Genomic DNA, 26,555 nt, shown 5'->3' with positions numbered 1-26,555 from the left:
ACCTGTAATCAACATAAAACGTTTTTTGTTTTTTGAGCAGAGAAAGGTTTATTGCAGGGCCATGCAAAGAGACCTGCAAGGTTGGCTCATGCCTCCCTTAGAACCCAAACTCACAACATAAAACAGTCTTAATGGGATCTTTTCTGTCTCCAAGCTCCGAATGCATTTTGCACTCAGAGCTTATTTCAGTTTGCACGGGTGCCCCCCAGGGGCCCTTGGGTGATGTCTGGGGACATTTGTGATTGTCACAACACCACTGAATCTGCCCTTGGAAGGTCCTTTTTTCCAGATGAGAAGCTTGGGGCACAGATCCTAGTAACAGTGATGGGGATCCTCGGTTCTGGCTGGGCCAGGACCCAGTCTTGGGCTCAGGGCTCTCACTCTTTCTCCTGCCTGGCCCCTGTGGCTCTGCAGAGTGTGTCTCCCTCACCCCCGGAGAGTGTGGTGGAAGAGGAGCGGCCCAGCAGCCTGGGTGGAAATGGAAAGCAGAGAGCCGAGGAGAAGGATCTGTCAGGACCGTATGTGAGTAGAGGGGGAGGCTCGCATGGACTTGGGTGGGCAGATGGGGGTGGGGTGAGGCCGACCAGCCTGAGAGGTTGATTGCCTCTGTGGGTCGAGAGCTGGGAAGGAGGTAAGGATGCTTCTGGCCTCCGGCTCTCCCCCCACCGCACAGAGGGGTAAACTGAGGCCACACAGCACCTCTTGGGTCAGATTCATCTTCTCCATTCTTCTCCATTGAGAGATTTCCCCCACTGGCCTCCCTTGTACTTGAACCAAGCCCCAGAATCCCAATCAGACCCTCCCAGGGAGATGTAAGGGGGTGTGGAGGCAGGGGTAGGACCAGGGTGAGCTCTCTTCCCCCCCGTGTCCCCCCAGGAGAGTGACGAGGACAAGAGCGATTACAACCTGGTGGTGGATGAGGTGAGTCAGGGTCCAGGCTCTTCCTGCTCTGACCTCAGTTCTGGTCTGGGCACAGAGCAGGCAGTGGGTTATCTGGGGGAGTTGGGGGGCCTAGGGGGAGTGGGGGCCTGGTGTTCCCCTCTCTGTGGGATGGCTGGGATGGGGATGCTCTGGGGCCAGGGGGAATAGGGGAAACCAGGACATCCCAGGCTGACCTCCTGTCCATAGCATAGGTAGGGAAATTGAGGCCCAGAGAACCCCAGAGGTGGGCAATGGAAGTGGCTTCATGCCCTGGTTCTCTGCGTGACTTTGGGGCAGTGACACCCCTTCCCTGGCCTCACTTTTCCTCATATGTTCAGTGGGGGGAAACAAAACCAAGCCCATATAGAGTTGTTGCTCTGTGTAGCTTATGTCCTTAAACCCATTGTACAGATGAATCAACTGAGGCACAGGGAGGTTTCATAATCCTCCCAAGGTGGGTCCTAGATGTCCATCCTAGAGGCCGGGGTGGAACACAGGTTGGGTATAGAGAGGAGCTCTCCTTCCTCTGCCACTTCAGCCATGCCCCCATTCATCGTCACCTCCTCAAACCCAGGACCAACCCTCCGAGCCCCCCAGCCCAGCAACCACCCCATGTGGAAAGGCTCCTACATGCATCCCTGCTCGTCGGGACCTCGTGGACAGTCCAGCCTCCTTGGCCTCCAGCCTTGGCTCACCGCTCCCCAGAGCCAAGGAACTCGTCCTGGTAAGGAGTTGGGGGGCCTTGAAACTCATTTTATTCATCCCAGGGACCTGAAAACAGACTGCCGCGTTAGATGTGGGATGAGGGAAATGAGCCAGGCTGGTGTGGTCCAGCATTCCCTTCCTGATTATTTTGTTCCTAAAAGTCCACCTCTGCATTAGCCTGGTAATTTTTCCTAAGTGGACTCATTCCGTGGAATCTCAGTAAATCTGAAAAGGCAACTTTGTAAATAATATTAAAAGGTAACTCACCATCTTATGTGGAAAACAAGTGTCTCTAGCACTAGATAGGAAGTCAGTGAAAATAAATACAGTGAGTGAAACTATAGAATTGGCAACTAGCCAGGCTGACTCCAGCCCTGTGAATGTTAAGGTCTTGGGGACACACACACCAGCCCCAACTGTAAGGAAAGATGACTCTTACCAGAAAAACTTTCTCCTTGCTTCTCCTGATGTTTGATGCCAGGTGTAGGGGACCACCTGACAGCACTCCCCCACCCCTCCCAACACCCCCGGGCATTCTCAGTTCTGCTCGGTTTGTCCCTGCCCCCAATTCTTCCCCAGACCCCTGCCCTGCACTTACCAGGGAGACTGTGTCGGTTTCTAGGCCTCCCCTCCCAGCAGGTTGCTATGGCAACTGCCAAGGTTGGGGCTCCCATGGCATCTCCTGTGCCCTCCTCCCATGCCGAGGAGATGCAGAGTGGGAGGGGCAGTGCTATTTTAATGGAGAAGCCCCCAGAAGGCCCCCCTCTCCCCATGTTGGCCCCAACTACTCCCTGCCATGGGTGTGTGAATGTGGTTGTCACAAAACGTGTGATCCTGTGAAGGAAAGATAGGGTGCAGCCCACACAAGATGAGGAAGTGAAGTTTCTTGAAAGGCAAAGAAAGCGATGACAGAAAGCCGAGATGGAGCTTGTTCCTACATGGAGGTTCAGCTTCCCCTCTCTTCCAGGGTCACCATGGGGAGGGACAGCGGTGGGGGACATCCCCTCCTCATGGGGAGCAAATAGGTGCCCAGCAGTACTAGGGTCTTGCCTTGGGAGCACCCTGTGGTCTCCTGCTTGCAGAGCCCATCCTAGAGTTTGGTCCTCTGCCCTAAAGGATGTGACACCCTCTAAGTCTGTGTACTGCCTTCTCTCGTGATCCCCATGGTATGTGAATGTTCACCACCCTTTTTTACCCTGCGGCTGCATCGTATACCTTATCACACACATGCGCGATTCTCCCAAGACTGCGTGGGTTCCTGTGTATGCCTCCCGAGGGCCGATGCTCAGGTGTCCACCTGGAGTTCGGATGTGCATGGATGCTCACATGGGTCCCGTGCTCAGGGGGTCACCTGTGGGGCCTGTTCCCAGGTGTCTGTGTATACCTGCCATGAGCCCTGGTCTGCCCCAGGGGTACCTGCTCTCACTTTCCGCCCAGATGCTTGGACTACAAGGCACCAGGTGCCTGGTGGTGTTCAGTCCTTCCCTTTCCCCCCAGAACGATCTTCCGGTCAGCACACCCGCCTCCAAATCCTGCGACTCCTCCCCGCCCCAGGACGCATCCACCCCTGGGCCCAGCTCGGCCAGTCACCTCCGCCAGCTAGCAGCCAAGCCTGCCCCTTCCACAGACAGTATTGGTGAGTCCTTGCTCCCTTCTGGGGAGTTCTTGAAAATGGGGGTGGAGAGGCAGGAGGTTTGGTTTACAGCCCTGGCATTACCTTGCCCTTTCCATGACTCTGAGCTAGACACTGCCTCACTCTGGGCTTCTTGTTTCTTCATTGTCTTGGCTTGATGGCGGCAGGGGTCAACTGAGTCCCAGAGAGGGGAAGTAACTTTCTTGGGGGCTCCACTACCCTAGAAAGACAAGTTTTGGAGTTACACATGCTTGGGTTTGAGGTCAGCTTTGGACACTTACTCGCTGTGTGACCTTGGGCAAGTGACCTGACTTCTCTGAGCCTCACTTTCCCCATCATTATTATGGGGGTTGGGGTAGAGGGAGGTACCCAAGATGGGCAAGGTTGGAGGTTAGGGGTAGAGTGGGGGAGGTTTGAGGATGTTCCTGAGATGTTGCTGGACAATTGAGTCTGGGTTTTGAAGGATGCGTAGGAGTTCAACAACTGAAAAAGGAAAGGGAAAGGCTTGTTGGCCAGAGTGAACAGCATCTGTTAAGTGTCTAGAGATAGGACAGGGTATGGTGGATGCTGTGCTAGAACATGAGAACCTTGGAGCTCCCCTAGGGCAGTTGGACCTGAGCCCAACATGCCTGAAAACCTGTCTTTGTCCCTTCTTACTCAGCCCTGAGGAGTCCCCTGACCCTGTCCAGTCCCTTCACCACATCCTTCAGCCTGGGCTCCCACAGCGCCCTGAACGGGGACCTCTCTGTGCCCGGCTCCTACGTCAGCCTCCACCTGTCCCCCCAGGTCAGCGGCTCTGTGGTGTATGGACGCTCCCCCATGGTGAGTCCTCAGGGTGAGAGATGCCCGGTGTCAGCAGGACCCAGGGGCTGGGGGCTGGGAGGAGAAACCAGGTACACGTGGAAAGACCAGGGAATGGGGAAAGTGAGGGGAGTCCTGGCTTGGTGAGTGCATGTGAGAAGATGATCTAACGGTCTCAGTAGCCCCACAGGCTTAGTACAGATAAGCACCTGTGACTATGGAAAAGACAACTGTGATCATGCTGCATTAAGAGAAACAAAACCCCAAACATGGAATGTGAGAGTCCCCTTCAGCCTTCTGGCAGATGGTGTACAGTAGTTTGCCCTGATTTTTGAGGGACTTCGATGATTCTGGTAGATTGCAGAGAAAGGACTAGGCCAGGGAGAGGACAGAAGTGATATCCATGAGGAGGAGCTAAAGGAGAGGCATGAGACCCCTAAGCTGCAGCAAGGGGAGGAGACAAGGTCTGTGTGGGCCCCAGTACTGGGATGAATGCTGGCTAGAGCGAGCCGTCCTGAAGTGGCTATAGATGCCTCCAGAGGGAACAAAATGTCTGTCACTGGAGTTACCCCAGGCCAGAGGCTGGATGGGCAAGTGACATTGTAGAACAGAGGTCAGCAGTGTTTTCTGTAAAGGGCTACATAGTGAGCATTTTTGGCTTGGCAGACCAGTTGGTTCCTATCACAACTACCTGACTCTGCTTTCATAGCTCAAAACCATCCTGGACAATATATACAGGAATGGGTATGGCTGTGTGCCAGTAAAACTTTATTTACAAATACAAGCAGGGGGCCGTGGTTTGCTGACCCCTGTTCTGAGCATTGGACAGGAGATTCATCAGGATCCCTCCAATTCTGGGGTGCTAGGATTCTCCAGCTAGAGTCCTTGGGGTTCCCTCTATGAAAGCCTCCACTTTCCCATCTGTAGGATAGGTAGAGAAGAGGGCACCTCCCCTTTCTTGGGAGGGGCTGATAAATTGGTGGGGAGGGGTCCTCTGATAAACGGAGAGGGATGTGGCAAGTGAGCACAGGAGAGGCAGACACGGGTTTTAATCACCCTCCCCGTGACACCCCCATTGGTGTTTTGGCAGATGGCATTTGAGTCTCACCCACATCTCCGAGGGTCGTCCATCTCTTCCTCCCTGCCCACCATCCCTGGGGGAAAGCCGTGAGTACCAGGGTGGTGCTCCCTGCCTCCTCTGAGGTGCTTATATTGTGGGGGGGGGTTGGGCTCTCCCTCTGCGTGTCGCAAAAGTCTCTTCTGTAAGATAACTGGGGCTCCCAGAGTTGCTGTCTGGATAAAGAGATATGTAACAAGCAGGATCTAGACTAGGTTGCTGTCTGGATAAAGAGATATGTAACAAGTAGGATCTAGACCAGGGGTTCTCAGCAGGGCGTAGATTTGTGCTGCCCCTCCCCCAGGACATTTGGTGAAGTCCGGTGATATGTTTGATTGTCACACCCCAATGCTTCTAGCCTCTAGAAGCATGGGACCCAAGGATGCTGCTCCATACCCAATAATGTATCCCACCCCAGAGAATGAGCTGGCCCCAAGATCGGTAGAACTTTTTGCCATGAGGAGAACATTCTATACTTAGGGCTGTCTGATCTGAGAGCCATCCGCCATCTGTGGCTATTGAGCACTTCAAATGTGGTCACTGCAACTGAGGAACTGAAATTTTACATTTCTTTAAATTTAACTGGCCCTGTGTGGCTGCTATTGGACTGCGTTGTCTGGAACTCACAAGGCATCTTCCTGGATCTTCTATTCACCGACATGTACTAAGTGCTTGCTTCCCACGCGCCAGGCCACAGCCAGACCACTTCCTCTTTTGTATCGCGCTGACCGTGCCACATCACCTTTGATCCTGGGGCCCTGTCCCTAAACACATGGGGGCACAGGCAGGGGAAGACCCCTCCCTGCCCTGGGGGGTGAGGGTAAGGAGGGTCCCGGCTCCTTGTGCATCATGCCCTACCTCCATGTCCAGGGCCTACTCCTTCCATGTGTCTGCGGACGGGCAGATGCAGCCCGTGCCCTTCCCTTCCGATGCACTGGTGGGCGCAGGCATCCCGCGGCACGCGCGGCAGCTGCACACGCTGGCGCACGGCGAGGTGGTCTGCGCAGTCACCATCAGCGGCTCCACACAGCACGTGTACACGGGTGGCAAGGGCTGCGTGAAGGTGTGGGACGTGGGCCAGCCCGGCGCCAAGATGCCAGTGGCCCAGCTGGACTGCCTGGTGAGGGTGGGGCGGGGCCTGCAGACAAGGGATGGGGACCTTGCAGGCCAGAGGGGCAGGGCTTATAGGCCACCTAGGGGTGGGGCTATGGGTTATAGGCCAATGGGTGGAGTTTATAGGCCAACCAGGGTTGGGCCTTTGGCCAATTAGGGGCAGAGCTCTTAGGGCACTGACAGGTGGAGATTATAGGCCAACAGGACACGATTTATAGCCCAACAGGGATGGGGTTTATGGGCCAATGGGTGGAATTCAAGGGCCAACCAGGGGCAGAGCTTATAGGCCAATGGGATGATTTCTTCAGCTGGGTTCCTGCAGGCTTGGCTGGAGGTCCCACCTACTGTCCTTGCGTCTCTCCCCTCCCAGAACCGGGACAACTACATTCGTTCCTGCAAGTTGCTGCCTGACGGCCGGAGTCTGATCGTGGGCGGTGAAGCCAGCACCTTGTCCATCTGGGACCTGGCGGCACCCACTCCTCGCATCAAGGCGGAGCTGACCTCCTCGGCGCCCGCTTGCTATGCCCTGGCCGTCAGTCCTGACGCCAAGGTCTGCTTCTCCTGCTGCAGCGATGGCAACATCGTGGTCTGGGACCTGCAGAACCAGACCATGGTCAGGTGGGTGGCCGGTGCCCTGTGACCCCGGGCAAGCTCCTGCCATCTTCTGTTGGTGCCGCCTGGGAAGACGCTAAAGCGGCACCGCCTCCGGGGTTGACACCTGGGCCCTCCTTTCTCCAGGCAGTTCCAGGGCCACACGGATGGGGCCAGCTGCATTGACATTTCGGATTATGGCACTCGGCTCTGGACAGGGGGCCTGGACAACACCGTGCGCTGCTGGGACCTGCGGGAGGGCCGCCAGCTGCAGCAGCATGACTTCAGCTCCCAGGTGCCACACGGGGTCTGGCAGAAGTGGGACACAAGCTCCAGGAATCCAGCCTCCCTTTCTCTCCCCCGAGGCACCCAGATGCCAGATAGGACCAAACACCTAGTCTCTATGTCCATCTTTCTTGTCCTTGAGACATATCCAGTCATTCCTCTTTAATCAGCCCTTCAAAGACAGACAGGGAAACACAAAGGAGATGATTCATATCAAGCTCCGAGGCTACTAAGACCCTCAGATCATCTTCCCAGATGATCTTGCCAAGACATTCCCCTGTTCCTTTGTCTTCTCCTGTGTAGCTGGTTTCTCCTCCCAGCCTTCAGGTCCCTCTTGACCCTCCTGAGAGCTCCTGACCTACCCCCACCCCAGGACTCATCACGGAGGAGCTGCTGACCCCAGGGGATAGATAGAAGCTGATGTAGGAGCTGGATACAGAGAGGTCTCTGTTGGGAGTGCTGTGAAAATCGAGACCAAAGTATGCAGTAAAGGGGCTGGACAGAATCATGGGGCTCCCTGGGGCTGAGCAAATAGTCAAGGACAGGTCTTGAGGTACCTTGGACCCAGATCCTGTCTCCTGCTGCTTTGGGGGCAGGTTGTGAGCTCCTTGGCATGTTTTTTTAAGGCCTCTGTGCTCTAGTCTTACACACACCATGCCCTATGACCCCTCTAGATCTTCCCACTTATTGTTCCTTCTGACTGACATGCCTTTCCCTTCCTTCCTCCAACTGGTAAACTCCTACCCATCCTTCAAAACCCATCTCCAATTTGCCTCCTCCTTGAAGCCTGCTGGGAACTAGCTTCCAAACTCATTTTACCTTCTCTTCTCTTTAGCTTGAAGCTTCCTTTGATAGGGACATCAGGAGTGCAGGTGGATACAGTTGTCCATTCCCTGTCCCCAACACTTAGATGGGTGGCTTCATATCTGGTGATCCCATGGTGAATATCTCCCATCCCACCTGCCCACCCTCTTCTTTATACAGGGACACTTCTATATGGCCAGGAACATGCAAAACCTTCTACTCTTCTCTCTGCTGTGAATGTAGGGTTCTTTCCATATGTGTCTCATTTATCAGGAAGACTTAGAAAGGCTTAGGATTGAAGAGGGCCTCACTGCTCTCTGTGCTGTGCTTGACGTGGCGCACAGACCGACGAGGCCACTGCATCCTTTCAAATAAAAGTAAAAAGAGGTGTTGGCAAGTGGGGAACGTTCCAGGCTGGGAGTTGGGAGGCCTGGTCTTTCTCGGACTTGCTCTGTGACCTTGAGCTGGACGTGGCCTCAGCTTCCCTTCCACCATCTGCTCAAGGGGAGCTGCGGTCCTCGCCGGCTTCATCCCCTCCCTCCCTCCCTCTCTCCTTCCCTCCCAGAGCTGTTGTGCGTTCAGAGAAGATAATGGATGTGAGGCCCCGGGGCTCCGTGTAATTCTGATTAATATTAATGATTCGACACGCAGTTGCCTGCTGCGCTCCGCTCCAGGCCCAGGGCCAGCTGCCTCTAAATGCAGGAGCTCCAGCGGCAGAACGCTGGACCGCTCCCCTCCTCCCCTGGCCCCCCCAGCTCTGGGCGTCCCCCCACCACATGCCAAGGGGTTTTTGTCTCCTCTCTTCACCCCTAGATTTTTTCCCTGGGCCACTGCCCTAACCAGGACTGGCTGGCCGTTGGCATGGAGAGCAGTAGTGTGGAGCTCCTACATGTCCGGAAGCCCGAGAAATATCAGCTGCATCTCCATGAGAGCTGCGTGCTGTCCCTCAAGTTTGCCTCCTGCGGTGCGTCTCTGGGGCTTGGGTGGGGCCTCAGGGAGCTGGGGAGCTGAGGCAGGGTTGCCAAAACACAACAACAACAACAAAAACCCACAACAGAAAAAGAGGATGCCTGATTACATTTGAATCTTAGATAAACAACACATCACTCCTTAATAGAAGTATGTCCCAAGTATTGCCTGGGACAATACTCTAACCAGAGGTCCCAAACCTCTGGGATCTATTGCCTGATGATCTAAGGTAGAGCTGATGTAATAATAATAGGAATAAAGTGCACAATAAATATCATGCGCTGGAATCACCTTGAAGCCACCCCCTCTTATCTTGTTCCCCATGGAAAAATTGTCTTCCATGAAACCGGTCCCTGGTGCCAAAAAGGTTGGGGACCACTGCTCTAAAGGACAAAGAATTTGTTAGCATGTCTCAAGCACCTTGTGGGATATACTTGTACACTAAACAGCATATAATTTATTAGCATAAGTATATCCCCAAAATGCATGAGATATGATTTATACTATTTTAGTGCAGATAGATCTCAAATATTGCATGGGATATACTTACACTAATTTTTTTGTTGTTTTCAGTATTGATATATCCCAAGTAGTTCATGAGACTTACATATACTTAAAAAAAACAGAGGGACTTCCCTGGTGGCCCAGTGGCTTCCAATGCAGGGAGCCTGGGTTTAATCCCTGGTTAGGGAACTAGATCCCACATGCCCTAACTAAGACCTGGCACAGCCAAATAAATATTTGTTAAAAAATAGATAATGAACTATTTGGGACCCACCTGTACTAAAAATGATGCATGGTTGATCTTAGGTTCAAATGTAACTGAGCACCCTGGTTTTTCTTTTTGTTTGGCTTCTTTCCCCCCATTTTGGCCACGCCACATAGCTTTTGGGATATTAGTTCCCTGAGCAGGGATTGAACCTGGTCCCTCAGCAGTGAAAGCACAGAGTTCTAACCACTGGACAAGTAGGGAACTCCCTGGGCACCCTATTTTTATCTGGCCACCCTCTCTTTGGGGCTCCCCCTTCTTGAAGGTCAGCTGAAGCTCTTTGGGACCTTAGGTTCACCATCTGGAACTTGGGAGGAAGGCTGGAGCCTCAGCAAAGGGGCTTCCTGTCTGCCAGGGGAGGGCAGAGATGAGGAAAGGGAGGGAGAGGACAGACCAGGTTGCCCTGTCTCTGTCCGCCACCCCCAGCCCTGGCTTCCTCCAGTCCACCGCCCTCCTGAACTCACCCTCCTCCCCCAGGGCGGTGGTTCGTGAGCACGGGGAAGGACAACCTGCTCAATGCCTGGAGGACGCCGTACGGGGCCAGCATCTTCCAGGTACTGCATGTCTGAGGTCTCTGCCCCCACACCACCACTGCAGGACACCAGGTGCCCCAGGACCGAGAGAGGGGTGGGGGTTGAACAGGACAGCATCCTCACCAGCCTAGAGCTACTAAAGCAGGCGGTCAGCCTGAAGGCCACATCTGTGCACAAACGTGTGTTATTAGTTGTGATAAATCCATATAAAATTCACCATCTTAACCATCTTTAAAGGCACAGCTCAGTGGCATTAAGTACATTCACACTGTCCTACAGCCACCCCACCATCATCTCCAGAACTTTCTCATCTTCCCATGCTGAAACTCTGTCCCCATGAGACACTGACTTCCCATCCCCCGGCCCCACCGTCTACTTCCTGTCTCTGTGGATTTGATGACTCATATGAGTGGGATCACACAAACTATTCTTCTGTGTCTCACTTCTCTCACTGAGCATCACATCCCCAGGGTCCATCCATGATGTAGCAGGTGTCAGAACCTCCTTCTGTTTTAAGGAATATAAAGGCTGATATCCTACTGTGTGGACGGACCACATGGATGCTAGGATTGTTTCCACTTCTGGGCGGCTGTGAATTGCGCCACTGTGAACATTCATGTACATTTTCCTGTGCATGCCTGTTTTCATTTCTCCTGGGCAGCTATCTTGGAGTGGAATTGCTGAGAGTTGTTTAATTTTTGGAGGAACTGCCAGACTCTTTCCCAAATTTTTCATTCCCACTGGCAACATGGAATGGTTCCGATTTCTCTCCATCCTCCACAACACTTGTTCTGGCGTCTTTCTTGGAGCCATCCTGCTCAATGAGGAACGGTTTTTACATTTTTTAAAGGGTTGTGGGGAAAAAAAATAGTAGATGATGTAACACTGACTGATTTGGTTCTTGTACTTACTGGCCAGAGCTCATTGGACTTAAATGAGCTTTCAGGTCAAAGCCTGAAAATTTACCATTGGGCCCTTTTCAGAAGTAGTTTGCTGAGGGCATTCCCTGGTGGTCCAGTGGTTAGGACTCTGTGCTCTCACTGCCCAGAGCTTGGGTTCAATCCCTGGTTGGGGAACTAAGATCCCTCAAGCTGAGTGGCCAAAAAAAACCCAAAAAGTTTGCAGAGTTCTGGTGTAGGTCATCCTGCTTTAAGCCTTAGCTCTCTTCTGTGCTGTGTGACCTCATGTCTGGTACACACCCTCTCTGAGCTTTCCAGGAGATGGCGGTTCTCCTGTTCTAGGGAACTGAGTTCCTGCTCTTCCCAGGAGCATCATCACTGTTCTCTGGAAGAACTGTTACCCTCCTTCTCTCCTCATGGCCAGGCTCACTGTGTTGGGCCCCCAAGTCCTGTCTCAGCTCCGGCCTTGACCATGGCTCACCCTTGGGGACAGGCGCTGCCCCAGTTGCCTTGTGTCTTCCCTCTGAACGTGCAGGTGGTCAGGAGCATGAGCCAGACCGTGCTGGCCTTGGCCGCGCCTCACTCTCCCCTCCCCCGCCCCATCCTGTCCACAGTCCAAGGAGTCCTCCTCCGTGCTCAGTTGTGACATCTCCGGGAACAACAAGTACATCGTGACAGGCTCTGGGGACAAGAAGGCCACCGTGTATGAGGTGGTCTACTGAGACCCCCCCCTTCCTGCACCCCTGGCCTGACTCCCAGGGGAGGGTCATTCTGAACCTCCCCCCTAAGTCCTACCACAAGCCCTAAATCTCATCCATGCTCTGGCTGACCCCTCGTGTCCTCCCCTGCTGGATATGGGGCCAGATGCACAGGGGGACCTTGGGGAAATAAATGTATTTATCACAACTGCCTTTTTGTTTTGGGTTGGAGAACTGGGGACATTGCTCGTCCTGAAGGAACAGGGTGAGCAAATGGTGATTTCAGAACCTTACTTAGCGGGTGGAAAAGTGCTGATCAGCAAGAGCCACCCCCTGTAAACCAGTCTCTCCTCCTCGGCACAGCTGACATTGGGGCTGCATAATTCCCGGTTGGGGAGCCATGCCAGGCCCTGTGGGGTGCTGAGCAGCATCCCAGCCCCCCCACACTCAATGCCAGGAGCACAGATGTCCCCAGACATGGTCCCCTGGGGCTTAGACTCACCCCTGGGGAGTAGAAGCCCTGGTGTAATGGGACACAGGTATCTTGGGAAGGACTGAGGACCCACTCCTGGGGCTGTGCAGGCAGGGCTGGGAGCATCTCTCCATGAGACCAGAAGAGCTCAGTGGAGCAGGAAGAAGGGCTCCAGAGACTTCCCTGGCAGTCCACAGGTTAAGACTCCCCGTTTCCACAAAAGGGGGCATGGGTTCCATGCCTGGTTGGGGAACTAAGATCCTTCATGTTGCATGTGCTAAGCCGCTTCAGTCTTTGCAATCCCATGGACTGTAGCCTGCCAGGCTCTCTTGTCCATGGAATCCTCCAGGCAAAGATACTGGAGGGGGTTGGCATTTCCTCTTCCAGCTGTGCCGCACACTCAGAAAAAAAAAAAAAAAGGCAGGGAGCTCCATGTCCAGTTCTTTTGACGGCAGGGGTCAGCGGCTCTGACCCGACTCTCAGGAGAGGTGGACTCAAATGTAGAGACCTGGGCTGGACAAAGTCCCTTCAAACCTCCACGAGGTGCCAGGGGACAGGACACAGCACTGGAGCAATGCTTTTTCCAATTGCTTTATTACACATGACAAAGATCACTCATCGTGCGAGCCCGCCCACCCTGGCGAACCCTCAGTATGTGAGCTGGTACACCGAGGCGTGGTCCCTGGACCCTGTGACGATCAGGTGGCTGCTGGGGGACACGTCACAGCACATGACAGAGGATCTCTCGGGTACCTGGGAGGGTTGGGGGGCAGAGCGAGGGACTCACCCATTCTTGTTCTTAACATCTGCCCATCCATTCAAACGTGGTCCCTTTTGGTGGGGGGCCTCTGCATTTGGACCCCCAGGCTTGGCCCCTGAGCACCCAGGACACACATGCGCCACCCTCCTGCCCTACCCTTGTACCTGGACGGCCATGGTCCCTGTGGGCATGCTGAAGATGCTAACCAGGTTGTCTGTTCCCACACTCACCCACCACTGGCCTGGGAAGAGGCAGAGGGGGGCCCAGTCACAGAGAAAGCTGGCAGCTGAGGACTGGACCCCTGGGGATCTGGGAACTGGAGCCCCTCACACCTCCCTGAGTGAGCCCCTGCAGATATCATCTCTCAGGGGAGTTCCTGCTGATGAAGGGCATGATCAGGGGGGTTGGTCAGGAAGGGTCAGAAAGGGCTAAGCAGACTTTCCTGGTGGTCCAGGGGTTAACACTCCATGCTCCCAATGCAGGGGCCCCAGGTTCAATCCCTGGTCAGGGAACTAGATCCCACATGCTGCAGCTAAAGATCCTTCATGCCGCAACTAAGACCCAGTGCAATCAAATACATAAATAATTAAAAAAAGAGAAGAAAGGGCTGGCTGGAGTGGGTCTGAGTGAGGCAGGGCCCTGTGGGAGGCTGAGGATGGCTGGGGACCACGGGGGACTCCCCAGTCCCTTCCTGGCCACTCACCCACAGGGGAGAACTTGAGTCCAAGGATGGTGCCATCCTTATACCCCACCATGCGTTTCTGGCCTCCGAGGCTGGGCTGCAGCCACTGCTGGCCGTTGGCCGTGCCCACCAGCACCCAGTCCTCGTGGGGGCTAGGGGACAGGCTCATTATCTGGGGAGAAGACAGCAAGGAAAACATTGGTCAGGTCCCAGCCAGGTCAAGAGGTGGCAGGAGCCCAGGATCCCACGCTGGGGGCCTGACTGCCTACCTGCTTCCTGGCTGGGAGGCACCAACAAGCAACTTCACATTTCCAGCCTAGTTTGGCTCATCTACAAAATGAGTGTGGTCCTCTCTACCTTACCAGATTATCACAGAGACTCAGAATACAATCCCTTGATACAGAGTACAAAAGCATCCAATGTTATCTGGGCAATGGAGGGGGATGTAGCTAAGGAACCCTCTCTTCACAGCATCATGGAGACTTGAGGTCCCACTCCCCTCCCCTTCCCCCAGCATCAACCTCCTTCAGTCCCAGGCCCAGCTGCTACCTGACCAAGCAGGCCCCATCCCAGCTGCACACCTGAGATTCAAACTGGTATTCTTGGGGCTCCCCAGTGGCCCTCAGATCCCAGCACCGCAGGCAGGCATCCAGACCCCCCGTCCAGACGTGCTGGTCTTTAACAGCAATGCTCTTGGCACCGTTCGGATGTCCCGGCAGGTCCCTGGCCCAGGAGAGGCATAGGCAGGGAGGTCAGAGCTGAGACTTTAAGCTCTGCGCCCCCAGGGACACCCAATCACATTCCCCAGGGGTGAGTCTAAGCCCCAGGGGACCATGTCTGGGGACATCTGTGCTCCTAGCATTGAGTGGGTGGGGGCTGGGATGCTGCTCAGCACCCCACAGGGCCTGGCACAGCTCCCCAACTGGGAATTATGTCACCCAATCACATCGGGGTGACAGATGGGGAAACCAACGCAGACAAGAAGTCCCACAATGGGGCTTCACACAAACAGCCCAGCCATGACATGAACCCAGGTCTTCAACTCTCCAGTGTTAAGAGTTCCCAAAGGAAAGGGGCTTTTGCCTTGAAACTGCTGGGTTCCTGCTCAGGGGCCAAGACAGGAAGGGGCTCTCCCCCGGGCCACACCTGACCACACTCCAGTCCCGCAGGTCCCAGATCCTGACGCTGCCGTTGGTGAAGCCAGCAAAGGCCAGGCTGTCCTCAGAGCTGGCAGCCAGGGCCTGGCAGGTGAGGCCCGCGCAGGGCAGTTCGGCTGTCACGTGCAGGGAAGGCGCCGTCAGGTCCCACAGGCTCACGCCAGCCAGGCTGTGGCCGCCCGCGAGCAGGGCCGTGCTGTCTGAGAAGAGCAGGCAGGTGCGGAGGTAGGCCCCCGGGGTCTGGGGTAGGCAGAGCCTGAGATGAGCTTCCGCCCCTGCAGGGGCCGGGGCACTCCCAGTTCCCACCAGCCCCGCCCAGAGCCCTCACCTTTACTCTCAGGAAGCTCTCTGGAAACCTGGCCTTCGTCACCTGGCCCACCAGGCTCCACACCTTGATGCCACCCCTGCCGCAGGTGAAGGCGTGCCGGGTGAAGCTGCTGATGGCCGTGGCCAGCACAGGCTCCCCGTGTTCTAGTCTCTGCATCTTCTCCACTCTGTGTGGGACGGCCAGCTTCCTGGACTGCCAGGGCAAGGCATCAGGCCTATTCCATGTGTTTTCAAAGTCCTCGGGGTCCCAGCATCTTGAGAGAGAAGGCCTCAGAGTCAGCAGCCTGCCTGAGAGCCTCTCTGCTTGGAGTAGGGCACCTGGCAAGCCCCAAAGGGGCTTCCTTCCTTTTTAGGTTCAGGGATTCTCTCAAGCCTCACTTCTCCACCACACTCTACATCCCCCAAGGTCCTACACACATTCCTCCAAGTATTATCTGTCTCCTGTAATGGAACACTGCTCCCCTCTACCCAGAATGCTTTGTCCTATCCCAAACTCCTACTCATCCTTCAAGGCCCTTTTTTTTTTTTCCCAAGGGGCATTTTGCCCCTTCCTCCAGGAAGTCTTCTCGCCCCTACATCTGGGCTCCCCTAGCCTCAGACCACAGGTTGAAACATACTTACATGGGCTTCAGAAATTGATAGGTCTTCCTGGCAAGCTCCTGTGGGTGAATGAGGTCACACCTGAGCCACATCCCCCTCCTGTCTTGACCGCCTCCCCCCCAGCTTTTGTGTGGAGTGCAAGGTCTTACCTGGGCCATGTGGGAGACCATCCCCTGTCCTACAGCACCCAGGCCTGGGCTTCCCTCTCGGGAGCCCTCAGAGGAACTGGCGGAGGGTGTGGGTGGGAGGAAAACTGGGCAGAGACAGGAGTGAATCAGTGGCAGGTATACCCCCTCCCCCCCAGGGCAGACTGCCCTCCTTCCCCTGGATTACCCAGAGTGTCTTTGGGAAGCATTTTCACTCCCAAGTATCGTGGTCCCGGCTCCTGGCTCTCCTGCCCATGGGAATTGGGGAAATCAGTTCAGACCAAAGGATGTGCCAGGGTTGGTCTGAGAAGCAGAACGTGGTGGGAGGGCCCAGGCAGTGTGGACAAGATGCTCCAGCTGCCAGAAGTCCCATCCTTCCGTTAAGGCCGAGCTGCAGGTATTCTCTGAGGGTCTCCAAGGGGTAAGGGGAGGGGGACAGGCCAATACACAGGAACCCAGAGGTCCCTACCAGGGGGCCCACTCAGGACAAAGCCCACTCCTCTGGGTACTAAGGATTCCAGTTACTTACATGGTCTGGTGTCTGGTCTGTTGCTATGATGACAAGAACGGATAAGGGAGAGAAGGCAGGGCAACCAAGTTCAATGGATGCTGCCTCTCCACGTGGCCTGAGCCCCCCAGTCTCCACACCCCCAGGGAGACTCACTCCTGTGTCTCGGGCGCTCCCCCTGGTCCTGGGTCCCAGCAAAAATCTCCCAGAGCTGCTCCGTCAGAATATCCTGTGAAAACCGGGGCTCTGAGTCCCAGCACGGCTGCGTGTCTCGCTGGCGGACTGTGTCATTGTCCACTCGGGGGGATCGCTGGAACCAGTCGGATGACCTCATGACCAGTACGTCTTCAAAGTCTAGATCCTGGAGACCGGAGGTCTGTGGGGGTGTGGCCCCTGGGTGCTGGGCGTCCTGGCTGGGTTGCTCACTGAGGGAGGCCTGGCTCCCTTGGTTCTGGAAGTGCAGGGTCGTGGGTGAGGGGCACGAGGATGCACCATTTGCCCTGAGCCCATCCCCACCCTCCTGGAGCACCCAGGAACCTACCTCCCCCAGCTGGAAGCCTAGGGATTGGCTGCAGGTCTCCACCATCTGTAGGAAGTTTTCTGCCTGGAGGGGAGAAGGTCATCCTATTAAAGCTTCATTAAAGGACAGCCCTGGGGGACCTCCCTGGTGATCCAGTGGCTAAGACTCCACACTCCCAATGCAAGGGGCCCAGGTTCGATCCCTGGTCAGGGAACTAGATCCCACATGCTGCAAGAGTTCAAATGCTGCAGTTCAAGATCCAGCATGCTGCAACCAGTCAACCCTAAAGGAAATCAACCTGAATATTCATTGGAAGGACTGATGCTTAAGATGCACCTCCAGTAGTTTGGCCATCTGGTGTGAAGAGCCGACTCATTGGAAAAGACCCTGATGCTGGGAAAGACTGAAGGCAGGAGGAGGAAGGAACGACAGAGGATGAGATGGTTGGATGGCATCACCATCTCAATGGATGTGAGTTTGAACAAACTCCAGGAGACAGTGAAGGACAGGGAAGCCTGGTGTGCTGCAGTCCATGGGGTTGCAAAGAGTTAGGCATGACTGAGCGACTGAACACCAACAACAAATGCTGCAACCAAGGTTGAAAATCCCATGAGCTGCAACTAGGACCCAGTGCAGTCAAATAAATAATTAAAAAAAAAAAACAAACCAACCTTGAGGACAAACCCGTTCCAACAAGCCAGTTTCCTCATGGGCAATATGGGGTATACCACCTCCCTTGAACATTTTTGGGTGGATTTGTGGTCACCCAGCAAAAACCAAGCTCTTGGTACCCAGAAGGTAACCGTGGCCACAGGTGACAAAAACCGAGCCCTAACGACCAGTCACCACTCTAGGATGGTCAGGTCATCAAACTCACATTTTCTTGGGTCCGGATGCCATTCCCACTTAAAATGGCTTCAAGAAGCAAAGCCCTGTTACCCAGGTCCCCCCGTGTGGGGATGACATTTGAATATGCTGAAATGTTGCAAAGATCCTAAGAAATCAATGGTTTCCTCTTCAGGAGCAGGGCTGGCAACAGGGCAGCCAGGGAACCTGGTGGGAGGGTCACTTATTTACCATTTAAAGTGGAGCCAAGGCTTCTCTGATGGTCCAGTGGCTAAGACTCTGTGCTCCCAATGCAGGGATCCTGGGTTCAATCCCTGGTCAGGGAACTAGATCCCACATGCCGCAAGTAAGACCCCGGTGCAGCCAAATAAATATTTTAAAAAATAAAAGTCGAGCAATGTGACTGCTACCGATTCCAGGTTTAAGTCAACAGTTTCTGTGGTCACGGAAGGCTCCCTAAATTTTCTTTCTCCCTCCCAGCAGGTTGCCCATCTGTTCCTTTAGGACAGGCTCCCTCCTATGGCATGTCCTACTGCTTTTCTCCACAAAGCTTTTCTGGCCCAAGTACTAGAATCGATTTTAACCTCTCCTTCCTTGAGACTGTGCTACCCTGCACAGACTGGCTGCAGGTGGCTATTTAAATATAAAGTTAAGTATAATTAAAAATGCAGGCACTTCTTTGTGGTCCAGAGGTTACAGGTTCTATTCCTAGTCAGGGAACTAAGATTGCACATGAAGTAGGACATGGTCAAAAAAAAAAAAAAAATGCAACCCTGAGGCCCTCTGGCCACATCCAAGGGCTCAAGAACCAAGGACAGGGATTCTCCTGACTCCAAGTTCTCAATGCAAGGGGTCTGGGTTTGATCCCTGGTCAGGGAACTAGATCCCACATGCCTCAACTAAGACCTGGTACAGTCAAATAAATAAAAAGAACCAAGGGCAGCAGCTCCTACAATGTTCCTGGCCTCCAGCCGAGGACACAAACCATCCAAGACAGGAAGCCCCCCTACTGCCAGGAATTCGCTGTAGAGACCCACCTTCTCGGGCTGATAAGAGGCTCTGTGAGAATGTCCATATATGCGGCTATATTTAGTCCAGGAAGACTAAATATAGTAATATTAAGAATGTTCTAGACCTGCCTAAGGTTGAGTCCTTGACATGTGGATGGTGCCACTTGATTGCCAACTAAAATGTAAATAGCCACACGTGTCCCATGTCTACTGCAGAGGAGGATACGGATTCAGTCTTTGGCCTGTGGCTTTGGAGGCAGTGCCCATGGGCCTTACCAATGCACATGCCTCTTCTCCATGGTGGATACCAAGATGCTGTTTGGCCCAGGGTGAATTCTGAAATCCTGGGGAAATGTTCTGATTCACAGAAAGAAATAACTACTAAGGAATGTGGGGTGAGTGCTGACTGTGGCTCTCAGTTCTGTTGAACGGGTACCACTGAGGTTCCCATCCTGCAGATGAGAAAACGAGGCTCAGAGCCCCAAAGTCAGGATATGCGGTGGCTGGGCTGTGTTTACCTGTCCCCACTTGCAGCCTAGTCCCATCTCCTGCCTGTCACTGGGGCGGACAGGATGGGGAAGGGACAGGCTGGGGTGAGGACCCCCTCCCGTAGCTCCAGGCGGCTGCTTCCTAGGGCAGCCAGAGATGGATTCCCCAGCTGGGCCTCCCAGCAGCACAAGGCCCAGGGGAGCCTTCCCCAATTCGCCCTGGCTCGTTAATGCGCAATTTACTGGCACTTTAATGCACTCAGCATGAAAAGTGCTGCTCCCTCCTGCCTGCGAGCTGGCCCTCCCTGGGGAGAGCTGTGTGCAGGCGGGCTGGGGAGCATGGGGCCCTGCTGCTGCTGCTGCTCGGGATTTTAAATGCGCATCGAGGGAAGCTGGTAGAGGAGGGACTGAAAACAGGGGAGGGGGCGGTGGTCTGTGCAGAACCACGAGTAAGCATTACCTGGGGCTCTCTGTGGGGGGAGGGCTGCTTGGTGGAGACCCTCTGGGATCCTCATCAGACCCTTCGATGCTCAGCACCTGCTATGAATTTCCTCCTCCCAACACATCCCACTCTGCCTGTTTCTCACTAATAAACCTTCCCAGTGACCAGCCTCCCACACCTGGATAGTCCTAACTGGACCCCAACTCCTGTCCCTCCTCCCCGCAGCAGGCACCAGAGGGTGCTGGTGAGCATCTGAGTCAGCGCCTGCCCTGTCCTCTGCCCACAGCCCTCCAGGGTTCCCACCTTCGGGAGAGCAAAAACCCAAGTCCTCCTGCAACCCACAAGGCCCTGCATGACCTGCCCCAACTCCTCCCTCCCTCCCTCCCTCCTCTCCTTCCTCTTTCCCCTTGGCTCACTCTGCTCTAGCCACAAGGCCCTCCTGGTTCCTCCAACACGCCAGGGCCAGGAACAGTCCTGCCTCAGGGCCTTTGCACAGGCTGTGCCCTCTGCCAGGTCTACTAGTCATTCCAGACACCTATCCTCCCTCCTTCTCTGATCTCCTTCAAGAGTTTGCTCAAATGTCACAGAATCTTCCCTGACCATCCTGAATTGTAATCCACTGCCACCTTGGTACCCCCCTCCCTCCACATCCCCTTGGGGCTGCTCAATTCCGCCTCCCACCATGCCCAGTCCTCACCATCTGACACTTCTGTTTACCAAGCTCCTCTCACCCCAAGGGCAGCAGTTTGTCTGTGTTCTCTTTTGCTATTTCCCTGGCGCCTACAACCGTACTTGGCAAGGAGGTGATGGATAAATATCTGTTGAATGAATAACCGTGTTCTGCTTGCTTCCTGGCCCCTCCTCCTCCACTCTGCTCTACTCTGGATCTGTCTTTCCCTGTTCCATGAGCTTCTCACCCCAGGCTCTGCTAAGTCGCAGACACAGCCCTGGCCCTCCGCCAGTCACATGTGGCACAGGCGGAAAAGTCCTGACAGTGCCCAGGAGAAAGGAGCCAGGTGGTGGGAGGACAGGCAGGGTGGAAGCTGCGCTTCAGCCTGGGCAAGGCGCCCCAAGTGGGAGGAGGGGAGGCCTGGTGCAGGCCTGCTCTCCCCAGCCAATGTGAGCCAGGCCGTTGAGAACCTCAGATACATGGAGACTGCATTCGGCTGTGCCTGGCACATAATGGCCCCTTCCTAGCAGAAGTAACTGACCTGTGAAGTGCTGACAGGCCCTTGGCCTTCTCTAGCCCCATGGGGATTGGGAGCAGGCCCAGAAGGAAGAGGCACAGGATCGGAGATGCACTCCTGAGATGTGGGGCTACCTCATATCCTGGGGTTCCACGTCAGGCCCTACGCCCTCTATCTGCAGCCCTCCCACCTCCCACGGGGCAGGGGGAAGCCCAAGTCTTTCCCTGCAGCCTGCTAGGGCCTGTACCACCTGACCTGTCCCTGCCTGCCCTCCCTCTGTCCCCCTTTCTCCTGCTGTGCAAGGAGGGCAGCCCTCCCTCGCCACCCAAGCTCCCGTCACTCATTCACCTGCTTGAGATGCTCCTGGATCCCCTGCTGGATTTTCAGGACCTGCAAAGAACACCAGCAATCACATGAGGCGGCGGTCGACGGACACGAGCAAGAACGCAAGACTTAATGTTGTGTGGCCCTCTCCCTAGCTGTGTGACCCTGGACAAGCTGTGATACCTCCCTGGTCTCTGCTCTCAGCAAATGGGATATGGCCAACCATACTCAGAGTGGGAGGTAATTAGGGAGACCCCTGGCAGTCATGCTTTCAAACTGTGGTGCTGAAGACGACTCTTCAGAGTCCCTTGGACCACAAAGGAGATCAAACCAGTCAATACCAAAGGAAATCAACCCTGAATACTCATTGGAAGGACTGATGCTGAAACTGAAGCTACAATACTTTGGCCACCTGATGCGAAGAGCCAACTCATTGGAAAAGACTCTGATACCAGGAAAGATTGAGGGCAGGAGAAGTGGGCAATAGAGGATAAGATGGTTGGATGGCATCACCACTTAGTGGACATGAGTTTGAGCAAGCTCCAGAGATAGCGGAGGACAGGGAAGCCTGGCATGCTGCAGTCCATGGTGTCGCAAAGTGTCAGATGTGACTGAGCGACTGAACAACAACCGACTGTCATTCTAGATATGAACAGAAGGTCAAAGGGGGCTGTGACCTGCCCTGCCCCTCCCTGCCCTCTCTGCCTCCTCCTTTCCCCCTCACTCACTGCTCCAGCCACACAGGCCTCCTCACTGTTCCTCCGACAACAGGCACAGTCCTTCCCCAGGGCCTCTGCACATGCTACGCCTGCTGCCTGAAACAACCTTCCCTGTTCTCTCTAGGGTGACAGAAACTCCTTATCTTTGATGTCTCGCTGAGCACGTCACTTCCTCCAAGAAGCCCTTCCTGACTACCTGAGCTCAAAACCCTGACTCATTCTCACCCCTTCACCTTCTATTTTCTTTTAAGCACTTACATTTTTGTGAAATCTTGCTTCTCTAGTTATATATTTGTCTCCCTCCTCCCCCTAGAGCTGCTCGGTCCAATGAGGGTGCCATCAGTCAAATAAGGCTCTTTAACTTTTTTTTTTTTTTTTAGGCTCTTTAACTTTAAATCAATGAAAATTCAACTCCTTACAGGAGCACAGTAGCCACGTAGGGCTGGTGGGTGCCATACTGGACCCTGTTGATACAGAACATTCCTAACATCGTGGAAAATTCCGGAAGACAGCACACACTGGAACATAAACTCCTGAGGGGCAGGACTCTAGTCATATGCTGTATACTCCTAACTGACCAACTGTGGCCTGAAGAAACAGCTCCTTCATTTAAATATGGAATTGCTTGTTTTCACAGCAAGGTTTTTATTAATTAAGAAAAACTCACACGGGCTTCCCTGGTGGTTCAGCGGTAACATGGGTTCAGTTCCTGGCCAGGGAAGATCCCACATGCCTCAGAGCATCTGAGCCCATGCGCCACAGCTCTGACCCTGTGCTCTAGAGCCTGAAAGCCACAACTACTGAGTCCCATGCTCTGCAATGAGAAGCCCTTGACCCCAACTAGAGAGTAGCCCCCACTCGCCACAACTAAGGAAAGCCTGAGAACAGCAACAAATACCCAGCATAGCCAAAAATAAAAAATAAAAATAAAAGTGTCTATGACTGAATTCCATTTAAAAGAAGAAAAACACACGAAGCTGGGGCTCAGTGGGTTCTTTGCATTGCCTAAGGCAAGCAAAGTAGAGAAGGTGTCCCCTAACCCAGATTATGAAACTAAACACAACAGCCTTTCCAGGTGGCTCCAGACGGGTTGACAGGTGGGGGTGGGGCTCACCAAGCTGTAAGCGAGGTCCACCTGCGTCGTCAAGTGAGTGGGGAACCTGCCGGGGAAGACAGACCTGCTGGAAGTGGAGGCCTCAAGACCCTTCCCCAGAATGTGCCCTGCCTTCAGTCCCCCAGCAGGGCAGTTCCATTAAGGGAGCTAGTCCCTTCCACGTGCCACACTGAAAGCAGTGTCAAGACGAACATGATTTTAATGCAGTATTTTACAAAATATAATTGAATGAGAGCAAATCCATACTGAACCACACACAGTCAAAAATTGAAATGAAAGCCAGGATTGGCATTACTGGTTTTCCTTTCCTTCTGCGTCACCCTCCAACATGGTCGCCACCCACACTGGTCCTGCATTTTGGGCCATGGAGACAAAGTTGGGGTTCTTTCCCTCTGTGGGACTTCCGGCCACAGCGGTGCCTCCAGACCCCGGGGATTGTCCTCACCTGGGGAAGTGCTGCTTGAGCTGATCCAGGGCGTCCTGATAGTTCCGGGCTGGAAGGTTGGCCTGAGGATGCTCCTGGAGAAGTCAAAGTGGGGGATGAACAAAACCCACAGATGGCCAGCATACTTGCTGTCAGGTCATCAGCCCCAAAGAGGGTGGGGCAGGACCTCCTGAGACCTGAAGGTCATTTGCTCTCTCTCTGTTATTACTTAAGTATCCACACGGTATCTTCCATCTTGATTCTCGGCCTAAAGTTGAAAATATTTACTTTCTGGCCTGTTATGGAAGCTTGCCGACCCCTGGCCTAAACTGTTAGAAGTGGTTTTCTCTGGGAAGTAATGAGGTCAGGGGCAGGAAAGGGGAAGGGACTTTTGCTTGTAAAATATTAACTGAATAAATGATGTAGCCAGGTGTTTATCACCTGGGTGATAAAATGTTTAATTTTAAAAGAAAGTGCCTTAAAGTATGATGGCTTTGTATCCCCAGCTTAAAGGCCAGCCCATGTCCCTCCCTTAGGAGCAGGAGAGATTTGAGTCCAGCTGCTGCCTCCTCGCCCCTCCCCTCAGGAGTAATGCCTCACCATGTTTTGAGGGTGTCCGTGGGGGCTGAGACGACCCCAAGAGGTCACTCTTCAGGCTGCAGTAACAAGGACTTTAGCCAGGGACTCTAAAATTAACAAGGAGATTACAGATCAGAAGGCTGATCGGGAACAGAGACACAACCAGCCGCACCCCACCCTTGGCCCACCTTGATCTTCCCTCTAGGGCTGAGTCCTGGGCCTCCGACCCCTCCCTGAGTGCTAGTACCCCACTGCATTCTCTACACCCGATGTTCATTCATTCACCTCTCTCTGGGGCTTCCAGCTGTGCTGATTCCTGGTGGGGAGTCCCCTGGGGCTTCACTCTAGGAGGTGGGGCACAGGGTATGGTGCCAAACATATACACTTCCTTCTAGGAGCAGTCAGGGCTGGAGGAACCCCAGAGAAAGATATCAAAGCTCAAACTTAGTTTTGAGACAATTTCCTAAAGCACCGGAGAATATCATTTGGAAAGGGGTTTTGAAGGATGAATAAGAGTTGGCCAGGTGAATTAGAAATTTCTCCAGAAGAAAGAGACCTAATCAGTCCTGTGGCACTAAACTCCTTCTTTACCTCTGCCCCTCAGCACTCTTCCAGCCCCCTCCCCAGCCCAGGGACCCTGGGGTCTGCCAAGAGATCCAAAGGCCTTCCCACCTCTTTTAGGATGGTGGCCCAGAAGGAAGCCGCCAGGGTCAGCCAAGTTCAGGCGGACAGGAAGCAACCCCCCCCACCCCGGAGGCCAATTGACCCATCGGGCCCCACCCCGCCCCGCCCCGCCCCCGCCCCTGCCCGTCCCGGCCCCGCCCCGCCACCACCTGCACCACGAAGCCGGTCAATGAACTAGCAGCAGCTGCACGTGGGATCGGGCTCCGCAGGCGGCCGCCGGCGGCGCTGACCAATCGTAAGGGCGCTTACCCACGTGGGCCGCGACTCCCATATCTGATTGGTCGGCTCTCCCCAGCCGCCGGACGGGCTGTCAATCAGCGCGCCCGGCGCCTACGCTTAACCCTTGCGGTCCCGAGGCTGGGAAGGGCAGCGTGTAGAGTTGTAAGCAATTTGGGGTCCCGGCAGGGATGAGGATATTTAGTTAAAGCAAGGGGCTTGGGGTCACAAGGTGCAGCTTGAGGAGAGACTGGGAGGTGTGTATCCTCCTTGTTTTGTGAGAAGCCTCGTCAATTTTTCGTCCTGCCCTGGAGCGGCTCCTGGCTGAGGGTGGGGCGGGGAATGGAAGCGCTCTCACTCCCGATCCTTAGATACGGACTAAGCACCTTCTCCTCAGTATTAAATAACATGCATTGCAAACGAAGCTTCGGTCCCCTTTCTTGGGAAAAATTCAAAGGCTCCCTTTTATCCAGCCTCCTAGGAGGCAAGCCTGGGGCTGTGCATTTTATCAACGAATTTTCCCAGCAGCCCTCCGAGCCCTGGGACTGAGGCTCTGAGAAATCTGAGAACCAAAGGCAGGATACTGCGAAGGCCTTGGAACTGGTACACTTTTCCAGGTTCAAGGCCAAGGGGGGAAGCCTAGTTCTACTCTAGGCTTGGGGTGACCTCAAAGATAAGGGTGGGGTGTGTGTGGAGAGGTTCAGGAGTCCTGTTTTTGTTGTGAAATGGCCTGCTTGAGATGGGAAGTGGCCAGTGCAGAGTGTGGGAGTGAGAGGTCAAGTTTGTACCCTCCCCAGAACCTTCGCTCTGGCTGTTCCCTCCTGGGCTGTTCCCCGGCTGGATACTTCACCTTCAACTCTAGCTCAGAGGTCACCAGTTCAGGAAAGCATCCATCCCCTGGACACAGTTCTTATTTTTCTCCAAATCTGGTTTATATTGAAGCTAATCTTGTAATCTCCGTAGCCCTAAACCCTGCTGTGTTCAAAACTCACACAATGCTGATTCTCCTACATGTTTGCACCTGGCCACCGGCACTGGGGCGGGGGAGGGGGGGCCGGGGTAGTTGTGGTGAAGGGGGGCGGGAGTAGGCAGGTTTGTGATTCACACAAACCGGAGAAATCTCCTTCCCCACCAAAGTCCGAGCTTTGTCGTGGAGAGGGGGTGGACGTGGAAGGGAAGCGGGTGACTGAGGGTTCAGATCCTAGGACGGTAGCCCCCAGAGGTTAGGATGTAAACACACAATTCAGGTTCTGTGGCTTGTTTGTGAAGGACAAAGTGAGGGCTGCCATGTATAAGCCTCAAATACAGGTTTTTGCCCACCATCCCTCCACTGGCCCATAATTGAAGTGTATTTTATTTATGGTCCAGCCTGCTAATTGCCTCCCTCTGCGTGCTCCACTCCTCTCTGTGGTTGTAGAGGGTCAGCCGGACACACCAGTTTATTATCCTGGGCTGTCTTGTCTCCCATGATATCCACTGGTTACCTGCGGTTATTTAAATGAAAATGAATTA

At 54.3% G+C, this 26,555-nt stretch overlaps 2 protein-coding genes across 9 annotated transcripts in view; one reads left to right on the top strand and one right to left on the bottom strand.

Annotated features, from left to right (window-relative positions):
* The window catches only part of TLE2 (TLE family member 2, transcriptional corepressor), a 29,126-nt gene extending 17,080 nt beyond the window's left edge, over window positions 1-12,046 (top strand). For all 4 annotated transcript variants that reach the window (XM_043466095.1, XM_043466094.1, XM_043466096.1 and 1 more), the window contains 12 exons: window positions 415-522; window positions 877-921; window positions 1,496-1,645; window positions 3,124-3,262; window positions 3,921-4,081; window positions 5,151-5,227; window positions 6,048-6,297; window positions 6,661-6,908; window positions 7,029-7,176; window positions 8,784-8,934; window positions 10,186-10,262; window positions 11,755-12,046. In XM_043466095.1, the coding sequence (XP_043322030.1) occupies window positions 415-522; window positions 877-921; window positions 1,496-1,645; window positions 3,124-3,262; window positions 3,921-4,081; window positions 5,151-5,227; window positions 6,048-6,297; window positions 6,661-6,908; window positions 7,029-7,176; window positions 8,784-8,934; window positions 10,186-10,262; window positions 11,755-11,862 (1,662 nt within the window). In that variant the 3' untranslated portion in view covers window positions 11,863-12,046. The remainder of the gene's footprint in view (window positions 1-414; window positions 523-876; window positions 922-1,495; window positions 1,646-3,123; window positions 3,263-3,920; window positions 4,082-5,150; window positions 5,228-6,047; window positions 6,298-6,660; window positions 6,909-7,028; window positions 7,177-8,783; window positions 8,935-10,185; window positions 10,263-11,754) is intronic.
* Window positions 12,047-12,886: 840 nt separating this feature from the next.
* TLE6 (TLE family member 6, subcortical maternal complex member) lies at window positions 12,887-24,896 on the bottom strand. 5 transcript variants are annotated; one of them, XM_043466110.1, is made up of 18 exons: window positions 24,816-24,896; window positions 24,429-24,550; window positions 24,165-24,250; window positions 23,586-23,659; window positions 23,141-23,186; window positions 21,332-21,373; window positions 17,032-17,094; window positions 16,647-16,941; window positions 16,512-16,534; window positions 16,170-16,230; window positions 15,986-16,089; window positions 15,858-15,895; window positions 15,238-15,490; window positions 14,899-15,149; window positions 14,334-14,475; window positions 13,774-13,924; window positions 13,235-13,311; window positions 12,887-13,063 (listed from the first exon to the last, which is right to left on the bottom strand). In XM_043466110.1, exons 3-18 carry the CDS (start codon window positions 24,165-24,167, stop codon window positions 12,959-12,961), a joined length of 1,728 nt encoding a protein of 575 aa, XP_043322045.1. In that variant the 5' UTR covers window positions 24,168-24,250; window positions 24,429-24,550; window positions 24,816-24,896; the 3' UTR covers window positions 12,887-12,958. The 5 variants fall into 5 exon arrangements, with proteins under 5 accessions (XP_043322045.1, XP_043322047.1, XP_043322050.1 ...); XM_043466112.1 differs by lacking the exon at window positions 24,816-24,896 and adding an exon at window positions 24,735-24,808; XM_043466115.1 differs by lacking the exon at window positions 23,141-23,186 and having other exon boundaries at window positions 24,816-24,881.
* Window positions 24,897-26,555: the final 1,659 nt, after the last annotated feature.

Source organism: Cervus canadensis, chromosome 4 (assembly GCF_019320065.1).
Source record: "Cervus canadensis isolate Bull #8, Minnesota chromosome 4, ASM1932006v1, whole genome shotgun sequence".
In the NCBI taxonomy this organism is placed as follows: domain Eukaryota; kingdom Metazoa; phylum Chordata; class Mammalia; order Artiodactyla; family Cervidae; genus Cervus; species Cervus canadensis.
Note: the sequence above shows the minus strand (reverse complement) of the source record. Positions and strands in the feature narration are given on the sequence as shown.

What these genes read in the sequence shown, in the direction of transcription:
- TLE6 (XM_043466110.1), bottom strand. An exon ending in TAGGCTTCCAGCTGGGGGAG is followed by an intron (nt 16,942 to 17,031) that starts GTAGGTTCCTGG and finishes CTGCACTTCCAG; the next exon opens with AACCAAGGGAGCCAGGCCTC. An exon ending in TGGTCTCCCACATGGCCCAG is followed by an intron (nt 15,896 to 15,985) that starts GTAAGACCTTGC and finishes ATTCACCCACAG; the next exon opens with GAGCTTGCCAGGAAGACCTA.